This window comes from Tupaia chinensis, unplaced genomic scaffold (genome assembly GCF_000334495.1).
Source record: "Tupaia chinensis unplaced genomic scaffold, TupChi_1.0 Scaffold000273_1, whole genome shotgun sequence".
Lineage (NCBI taxonomy): Eukaryota > Metazoa > Chordata > Mammalia > Scandentia > Tupaiidae > Tupaia > Tupaia belangeri.
Genome location: NW_006159755.1, coordinates 1,659,967 through 1,669,441, shown reverse-complemented (window position 1 = coordinate 1,669,441; position 9,475 = coordinate 1,659,967). Strand labels below are relative to the sequence as shown.

The following is a 9,475-nucleotide window of genomic DNA, read 5'->3' as shown; positions in this document are numbered from 1 at the left end:
GATTGGCAGGTCCCCCCCCTAGCCTCGGCTCCCCCTGGAAGCCTATGGCTACTCCTCCCTAGCTCCACACACAGACCTGGGAAAGAGACAATTAATTTCTGTAATGAGGTTTCCACACCACCTCCGCTGCGGGGGTTCTGCCTGATAAACCTGTGGAGCAGCTCTCTGTCCCACCCACAGACCCGCCCAGCTGGCAGGGAGTATATCTCCTGGCAAGGGGAAACTGAGGCAGGGCGCCAGACCACAACTGTCCCAATTCCCACTAGTTACTCCTGCCTCCCTAAGTTCCCAGGACCTGGTTCTCTCTGCCCTGGCCTGGGGCTGCTGCAGGCCTGGGAGTGGCTGTGGGTACCCCTCACAGAGGTGACGGGGACTGTGGAGAAGGCGGAGGTTCTGGGGCAGGGAAAGGCCTCATCTAGAGGGAGGCAGGGCTGACTCGGGGCTGGTCAGGCCTGGAGGGGATCCCAGTGCGCACACCCTCGGGTGCTAGTGCAGGGTGCCAGGTAGTTTTTGGCTCTGTTTTTGAGTCTTGTGAGCACCCAGGCAGATTGGTATCCATGCCTTCTGATTGAGAGGACCATCATGGGGAGCACAGAGCCTGTCTGGTACCCCCTGCCCTCCGGGCCTACCCCAGGCCTCACCCCTAGCCAGGTACTTCTGTGACTAGAGGGTCTCCAGACCTAGACCCAAGGCTCCTGAATGCAGAGAAGCCTCTCTAGGGACAAGGAATGTCGCCCATCCAGTTTCCCCAGACAGGCCCTGGCCTGGCCTGGCCCTGTTAGGGGGCAAGAACCGTGAGCTGGGGATAAGAATGGTATCCCTACCATCCCCAGGGTGACATGGTCACTCAGGGTCAGATCCTAGGCTGGGAAGACTAGAAATCCCATCAGCTCCTGGGATGGAGGCTGCCTGGAGTCTGGAGACAAGGGTCCAGGGAGGTCTGGGGGCCAGGTGGTCAGCTGAGCCAGGATCCTCCCCTCCCAGTCTTCCTGGTCATGGTCGAATGGCTCCAGCTCCTGTCACCCCATTGGCTGGAGGCCATCCCTAGGGAGGTCATTCCCACCCCGGCCTCATGGGAGTTGCAGCTCCTGACTTTCCCAAGGTGAGAAAGTAAGTGGGCCCTCCCTACAAACGCTCTGAGCCCCCCACTCTGCCCCCTCAGCCAGCCCCTTCGTTGCAAAGGTGAAAGAGCTGCGTCTGCAGAGAGATGACTTTGAAATCTTAAAAGTGATCGGCCGAGGGGCCTTCGGGGAGGTGAGCAAAGGACCTGGGGTAGGTGGGGAGGAGGGCATTGCCATCTGGGCCGGGCTGATGCATCTTTTCTGTGGCCTCAGGTCGCCGTGGTGAAGCAGAGGGACAGTGGGCAGATTTTTGCCATGAAAATGCTGCATAAGTGGGAGATGCTGAAGAGGGCTGAGGTCAGTTTGCCAAGTGGTGGGACTCAGTACTCTGTAGACAGGCAAGAGGAGGCGTCTACTGCCAGCTAGGCCTGCAGGGCATCCAGGAAGGGGTGGCCACCGGCCAGACAAAGGGTGCCCCCTCCTACCCTGTTCCTGTCTTCACAGTAAGCTTTTTTTCTTTTCCCAAAGAAATTTAAAATTTTATTTATTCTTTTTTTTTTTTTGGGGGGGAGAGGTTTTTGCCATAGGGCGCGTGCACTCGCCAGACAGACAGAGAGACAGAAAGCAAGAAATCACTCCCCAGGGGGGATGGCCACGCTGCAATCCCTTTTCCTCCATTCTCCTCTCAGGATCTTGGGCACGCACGCACACGCGCCCGGCGTGAGTTTAAGCCACCAGGTCCGGGACGCGAACCGCGGTCAACTACATGGGAGTCCAGCGACATAGCCATTACGCTAACTTCTGGTCCCAAAATTTTATTTATTCTTCTTATTTTTTCACATGATTTGACCAGAGAAAGACAGAGAGAGAGAGAGAGAGAGTGAGAAAGCAAGCTGCCAAGTCCAGGACTGGAACTGCGGTCAGCCATGAGGAAGCCTAGTGCTTCAACTACCATACCACCTGCTGGCCCTAGTCTTTTATTTTTTCTTTTTTGTTTTGGAGAGGGGGATGGCCACGCCGCAATCCCTTCTCCTCCATTCTCCTCTCAGGATCTTGGGCACTTTTTTTTTTTTTTTAAGAGAGATTTTTGCTATAGGCTGCGTGCACTCCTGGAGAGACAAAGAGAGACAGAAAATGAGAAATCACCCTTCATGGGGGATGGCCATGCCACAATCCCTTCTCCCTTCTCCATTCTCCTCTTGGGATTTTGGGTGCACATGCACACATGCCTAGAATGAGTTTTATGCCTCCGGGTCTGGGACTCAAACCATGGTTGACTATGTGGGAGTCCAGTGACATAACATTATGTCATCTGCTGGTTCCCAGTAAGCCTTTCTTAAAAGCAAGCAGAATTGTTCCCATTTCCATATGGAACACTGAGATTCCTGGCCAAGAATATGGGTTTGGGCTCACCCAAGGCCAGCTGGGGCAGTCTGAGCTTGCCGAGTCTTTCACCGGCTCAGGGGCGTCCTGGGCCCTCACCCCTCCCCATGTCCTGCTTCCCACACCTACTGTAGACAGCCTGCTTCCGGGAGGAGCGGGACGTGCTGGTGAAGGGGGACAGCCGCTGGGTGACTGCTCTGCATTATGCCTTCCAAGATGAGGAGTACCTGGTGAGAGCCCGTGGCAGGGTTGGAGGGAGGTCTCCTGGGGACAAAGGAGAAGGCCCTTGGGGCCAGGGCTTCAGGGTCTGAGGAGAAAAAGACCTCCTCTACTGGGACTGAGGCTCTGCCTCTCACCAGCTCCTGGGCTGGAGCCTCCTGCTTGAGCTCCGGCTGGGAGCTCCCCACCCTGAAGTTACTGGGAGCCACAGCCCTGCCCTCCTGCAGCCCTGCTGACCTTGGCGAGGTGGGCAGGTATCCCTGCTCTCCGTTTGATCCTGTCCCCATCTACTACCATCCAGTACCTGGTCATGGACTACTACCCCGGTGGCGACCTCCTCACGCTGCTGAGCCGCTTCGAGGACCGCCTCCCACCCGAGATGGCCCAGTTCTACCTGGCTGAGATGGTGCTGGCCATCCACTCACTGCACCAGCTGGGCTACGTCCACAGGTGGGACTCCCAAAGCCCCACTGCTCAGGCTGGCCCCTGCTGACTGCTCTGGGACAGCTGACGTTTGCTGAGCACTCGCTGTGTGCCAAACGCCATGCTGGGTGTGTCGTGTGTGCGAGTCCTTTGAACCCACCTACCAAAGTACCCTCACCACTTCACAGGGGAAGCCAGAGCATGGCACGGGTCAGCTGCTCAGGGGACTCCGCTGACAGGTGGCCGAGCCGTGGTGTGGTGTGGGGAAATCTAACCTGCGTCCCCCATAGCACATTCTGCTGTCTCTGAGGGTCATCCTTATGGGGTCTTATCCTTTGTCCTCCTGGCTACCAGCCCTTCTTGCCTTCCCACGTGCATACACACACTTAGCTCAGGTATGCACACAGGAACACATGTGAACACACATGCTGGTGCTCGCACATGCCCATGCGTGTGTATCTGGGCATGCACCAAAGCACCCCTCCACACATAGGTCAGGCCCCTCACTCTCCCTGTCCCTCCCAGGGATATCAAGCCGGACAATATCCTGCTGGACATGAATGGGCACATCCGCCTGGCTGACTTCGGCTCCTGCCTGCGTCTCAACACCAATGGCATGGTAAGGGCCCTGCCGAGTGGGAATGGGACACCAGGTAGGCTGAGCTCTCGGGGGTGGAGGCACCAGGCTCCATGGGAAAGAAGTGCAGGGTCCCAGGCTCTGGGTGGAGAGTGCCAGGCAGGCTGAACCTGGTGGAGGGGTGAGCTTGCAGGCCCAGGCCTCGGGTCAGCAGGCCAAGCCAAGCCCAAAGCTGTCCTCATGGCAATATCAAGGCCACTTTCCACAGGTGGACTCGTCGGTGGCAGTGGGGACGCCGGACTATATCTCCCCTGAGATCCTGCAGGCCATGGAGGAGGGCAAGGGCCACTACGGCCCACAGTGTGACTGGTGGTCGCTGGGAGTCTGTGCCTACGAGCTGCTCTTTGGGGAGACGCCCTTCTATGCCGAATCCCTGGTGGAAACTTACGGCAAGATCATGAACCATGAGGTCTGACTACCGGGCTCGGGTTCTAGGAGGGCCGGAGGACTCCCCAGTCTGGGTGGTTGGACATCCCTGCTGGGGAGAGCGGGATCCCAGATGCTCGCTCCAGCCTGACCCACCCACTCCCCCCGCCCTGACCTGCAGGACCACCTGCAGTTCCCCACAGATGTGCCAGATGTGCCAGCCAGTGCCCAAGACCTGATCCGCCAGCTGCTGTGCCACCAGGAGGAGCGTCTGGGCCGAGGCGGGCTGGACGACTTCCGGAATCACCCCTTCTTTGAAGGTGTGGACTGGGAGCAGCTGGCGACCAGCACTGCCCCCTACATCCCTGAGCTTCAAGGACCCATGGACACCTCCAACTTCGATGTGGATGACGACACCCTCAACCATTCAGTGAGTAGCAGGTCCAACTGCAGGAGCAGAGCTCCCCAAAAGTTCCCAAGGGGTGGGCTGGGGGGGTGAGGCCTTGAGGGGTTCATGAGAGTTATGGCTCCCCTGGAATGCCCTGACAAGGGCTGTGCAAATGAAAGTCCTATGGCCCCAGGAGTCACTGTGTTAACCAGAATTCACATAAGGAAAAAGCCCCCCACAGCCCCTGGGACGCCGTAACCTCAAGGACGCATGAGAGCTCTGGTCCATTTTGTGGGGTGCCATGTTCTCCCCTAGCTTTCCATCTGAGCAAGAGGTCATCATGCCCAGTTCCAGGGGCCAGGGGCTTCCTAGTTCTGGGGCCTCAGCCTAGAACTGTACATGTCGGCTCTAACTCCCTCCCTCTCCTTTTGCAGGGGACCTTGCCACCACCCTCCCATGGAGCCTTCTCAGGCCATCACCTGCCATTCGTGGGCTTTACCTATACCTCGGGCAGGTAAGTCCAGTCCTCACACACCTGGCAGGACGCTGAGGGCTTCCTGGCCTGGAGGGTGCTGGGCGCATAGCCCATCAGGACCCTAAGAAAGGGGGCTGAATGGTTACCTGGTGCCATGCATGACGAGGGTCCTGGGCCCTCATTCTTCAGGGTCCTATTGAAGCCAGGGCCAGGCCTCTCTGGGCTCCGCTGAGTGCTCTCAGCACTCCACACAGCAGACTAAGAGCACACTAGGCTTGGAACCAGAGGCCTAGAGACTTTTCCTTTTCTTTTTCTTTTTTTTTTTAATTTGCCAGAGGGGTAGGGGCCAGCAGGTGACATGGGGGTTAAGGCCCAGGACTCCCACATGACTGACCATGGCTCAAATCCCAGACTTGGCAGCTTTCTTTCTCACTTTTCTTCTCTCTCTGGTCAAATGTTTAAAATAATAATAATAAATAAAGTAAAATAAATAATTCTTCTAAAAAAAAAAAAAGAAATTGCCATTTGCCAGAGAGTGTATGTGCTTGCCAGAGAAAGACAGAGGAGAGGGAGGGAGAAAGCACCCCCCATGGGGAGTAGCCAGACTGCAATCCTTTTTCCATCCTTTTAGGTTTGGGGTATGCATGCACACAGACCTGGTGTGTCCTTATATTTTTTTAAAGATTATTTAATTTTATTTGTGCATTTATTTCATTATGCATTTATTCTATGTGTGTCCCAGAGACACAGAGAGAGAAAGAAAGTGAGAAAGTAAGCCACCAGGTCTGGGACTTGAACCATGGTTGGCCATGTGGCAGTATCCAGTGCCTTAACTACCACACCATATGCTGGCCCCATACCCGGTGTGTTTTTCAAGCTTCTGAATCTAGGCAGTCAGCTATATGAGATCCAGCCATCTTAACCACTAGGCCATGGGGCCAACCTCGGTGGCCTGGAGTTTGAAGGGCTGCTGCTGCTCCTAGACCTCATTTTATGCCCTTGTAAAATGGTTGGGATGATCTCCACCCAGTCTTAGTCAAGGGGCTAGTCTGAGACCACAGAGAGATCCTGGTGAGGCGTGCTCTAAGGTGAAAGGAATGTTCTGAAAAGTTCTCTGTGAGGGCACACTGCTTGCTGCACGTGGGGCCGGCTGGGCCCACTGAGGCCTTGGAAGAAGCCCTCTGTCATGTCCATTTTCCCATGAGGAACCAAGGCTCAGACATATTAGGTGACCATTAGAGGCCACACAGCTTAAAAGGACCAGGACAAGGGCTTGAACCTAGGCCTGAGGACCCTTAAGCCTGTGCTTTGGAATCACTGTTCTGGGCTATGGCATTAGCTCAGGGTCTCCTGAGGGCAAGTTTGGCCCGGTGTTTCTTGGGTGATTGAATGATTTCCTGCAGGACAGAGGCGGCATCGGGGGGTAGGGTTTCTGCCAGTGGGGGTTGCCCTTCCCTTCCCCAGGCCCAGTCCTGAGAGCAGCTCTGAGCCGCTGGCTTCTCTGGAGCGGAAGCTCCACTGTGTGGAGCAGGAGAAGGTGGAGCTGAACTGGGAGCACCAAGGTACCAGGGAGCAGGGCTGGGTGGGCTGGCCCTAGGAGCTGCTGCCGCAGGACCAGCTACTTACCTGTGGGTGCTGCCTCTCCTGCCAGAGGCCCCGCACATCCCCTCTGACCATCAGGAGTTGGAGCAGCTACGGAAGGAAGTGCTGGCTCTGCGGGAGAGGCTGTCAGGTATTCTTCCCCTTCCCTTTCCTGCCCACTTCCCTAACTCCCCCAACCCTTACTCCTGCCCTGAGGCTCAGCCGCTTTCCCAGCACACGTGAGTCCTGCCTGGGTCCTAGTCATGCCCCTGCTCTGTAAATGCTCTGTGATCTTGGGGCGGTATCTTAAACTCTCTGAGCCTGTGTGTGGAAAACGCCAAGGAGGCCTACCTCCCATGGTACTGTATGGGGAGCCCATGGCTGAGGCTGGGCCGTTCAGTACGTGTGGGTCTCAGTGACTATTCCTGGCAGAGATGCTGAGGGACAACAAGACCCCCTTGTCCCAGACGGATGGGCCCCCTGCTGGTAGCCCAGGTCAGGACAGTGACCTACGGCAGGAGAGAGACCAGCTCCAGCAGGTGAGGGCCTGGTGAGGTGAGTGAGTGCCCCAACCCCATGCTGCAGAGGTCTCAGCCCTGACTCTGGGTCTCGCTGTCCCACACGCCCGACTGTCTAGGAGCTGGCCAAGGCCCGGGCGGATCTGCAGGCACAGGAACAGGAGTTGTGCAGAGCCCGGGCACGGCAGGAGGAGCTGCTCCAGAGGCTCCAGGAGGCTCAGGAGAGAGAGGCGGCTGCGGCTGACCAGACCCAGGCCCTGAACTCCCAGTTGGAGGATGCCCAGGATGCCCGGAGGGAGGTGAGTGATGGGAATGGCTGGGGACTGCAACTGGGACCCCTAGTGTGACTAGAGAAAGCCTGGGAGCTTGGTGCGAGGTCCTGGGACCACCCAGTGCCTTTGCACCCTCCTCTGTGGCTGGGAGAGGCAGAGCCGGGGCAGTGGTTGGGATGGAGTGGTCTGGGGCCCCGTGCCGCCTCATGTCCACTGTGGCCAACAGAGGAGTTGGGGTGGGCAAAGTCAGCATCGGCCTGCCTGTGCACTCTATTACAGCTGGAGGCCCAGGTGGCCACCCTGAGCCAGCAGGTGACAGAGTTGCAGAGACTGCACGAGCAAAGCCTTGAGAAGGAATCCTCCCGGGTCAAGGTAGTAAAGTCTCACCCACTCAGCCTGATCCCATTCAGCCTCAGGGCCAGGCCTATATCCCAGGGGGAGTGTGGACCATGGCCTCTCAGGCCCCTACCCTGACCCCTCTCCATATCCTCAAGGCCATCCACACAGCCTCTGAGACCAATGGCACAGGACCACCGGAGGCTGGGGCTCAGGAGGCCCAACTGAGGAAGGAGGTGGCTGCCCTGCGAGAGCAACTGGAGAGGGCCCGCAGCCATGAGTGAGTGGGATCTGGGGAGGTGGGCAGGGCAGGAGTGAGGGTCTGGGCAGGGGTGAGGGTCTGGTCTGGGAGTCACGACTTTGGCCTTCTCCTCCCCAGGCCAAGCAGGAAGGAGGAGATTCTGAGACAGCTCCAGGAGGAGAACCAGCGGTTGAGCCAGGAGCAGGAGCAGGTGAGTGGGATGGACAGAGGTCAGGACAGACAGACAAAGGGGCAAGAGTAGAAGCTGGCTGGGCCGAGGCGGGCTGGATGTCCGGGGGGGTGAGCAGAAAAATGCCAAGGTCCCAGCTGGTGGGCATGCTGCAGCAGGGGACAAGGTGGACACAGATAGGACTTGGGAGCACCTTTGGGACAGGCAAGGTTGGGGAGCCAGTAGGTGGCCAGGGCTGCTGGGGACTGAGCCACCTTCCCTCCCGGCCCCCAGCTGGTGGAAGAGCTGGAGCAGGAGCAGCGGAGCAAGCGGAGGCTGGAGGGAGAGCGGCGCGAGTCGGAGAGCAACTGGGAGGCCCAGATTTCAGACATCCTCAGCTGGTGAGCATGATGGTCCAGGGCAGGGCCTGGGCAGGGCTGAAGATCCAACCTGTGACCCTAAACTCTTCCCAATCAGGGTGAATGATGAGAAGGTCTCAAGAGGTTACTTGCAAGCCCTGGCCACCAAGATGGCTGAGGAGCTGGAGTCCTTGAGGAACGTGGGCACCCAGACGCTCCCTGCCCGGCCACTGGTGAGCCCTGGAGAGCCCCTGGGGATTGGGGAGTTTGCTAGGGGCCAGGAGGGTTGCCAGTCACCTAACTGCAAGTGGAGGCATTAAGCTTACATATCAGTGATTGCCTGGGCTCACAGCAGGTCAGGGGCAGAGCGGGGACTTCGAGCCAAGTCAGTGTCATAGGCAGTGGTTTGAGCTGGCGGGGTGTGTGTGTGTGGGGGGGGGCCTGGGGCAGCCAGGGCCAGAAGGCATCTTATGTGGTGCCCCATGGCCACCAGGACCACCAGTGGAAGGCCCGGCGGCTGCAGAAGATGGAGGCCTCAGCCAGGCTGGAGCTGCAGTCGGCGCTGGAGGCTGAGATCCGCGCCAAACAGGGCCTGCAAGAGCAGCTGACACAGCTGCAGGAGGCCCAGCTACAGGCTGAGCGGTGAGACCAGGGGATGGGCACCATCAGGGGCTGGGACTCATGCACAGGCCTGTGGCGAGCCTGTGTCCTGTTCTTTCCAGCCGTTTGCAGGAGTCCGAGAAGCAGAGTCAGGCCCTGCAGCAGGAGCTGGCCATGCTACGGGAGGAGCTGCGGGCCCGGAGGCCGGGGGGTGAGTGGCCACTCTGTGCTCTGTCCCGAGGGAGCCAGTCCCCTACTCTGGCCCATGGTTACCAAGGACTCCCAGGACAGCTTTGTAGGACTGTGAAGACAGGAGTCTATTCCTGGATGCTGCCGCTAACCTCACCATCCGTCACCCACCCAGTACCTGTATACCCGCCACGCAGTAACTGTATACCTGCCACGCAGTACCTGTATACCCGCCACGCAGTACCTGTATACCCCCCA

General features: G+C 58.2%; 1 protein-coding gene across 2 annotated transcripts in view; it reads left to right on the top strand.

Moving 5' to 3' along the window:
• The window catches only part of CDC42BPG (CDC42 binding protein kinase gamma), a 22,611-nt gene that overhangs the window by 2,103 nt on the left and 11,033 nt on the right, over positions 1-9,475 (top strand). For both annotated transcript variants that reach the window (XM_027772416.1, XM_006149852.3), the window contains exons 2-20: positions 1,163-1,254; positions 1,335-1,418; positions 2,579-2,674; positions 2,965-3,113; positions 3,612-3,705; positions 3,932-4,132; positions 4,271-4,519; positions 4,912-4,991; positions 6,417-6,514; positions 6,604-6,684; positions 6,966-7,072; positions 7,171-7,350; positions 7,603-7,695; positions 7,818-7,939; positions 8,039-8,111; positions 8,364-8,470; positions 8,547-8,661; positions 8,922-9,070; positions 9,151-9,239. In XM_027772416.1, the coding sequence (XP_027628217.1) occupies positions 1,163-1,254; positions 1,335-1,418; positions 2,579-2,674; positions 2,965-3,113; positions 3,612-3,705; positions 3,932-4,132; positions 4,271-4,519; positions 4,912-4,991; positions 6,417-6,514; positions 6,604-6,684; positions 6,966-7,072; positions 7,171-7,350; positions 7,603-7,695; positions 7,818-7,939; positions 8,039-8,111; positions 8,364-8,470; positions 8,547-8,661; positions 8,922-9,070; positions 9,151-9,239 (2,259 nt within the window). The remainder of the gene's footprint in view (positions 1-1,162; positions 1,255-1,334; positions 1,419-2,578; positions 2,675-2,964; positions 3,114-3,611; positions 3,706-3,931; positions 4,133-4,270; positions 4,520-4,911; positions 4,992-6,416; positions 6,515-6,603; positions 6,685-6,965; positions 7,073-7,170; positions 7,351-7,602; positions 7,696-7,817; positions 7,940-8,038; positions 8,112-8,363; positions 8,471-8,546; positions 8,662-8,921; positions 9,071-9,150; positions 9,240-9,475) is intronic.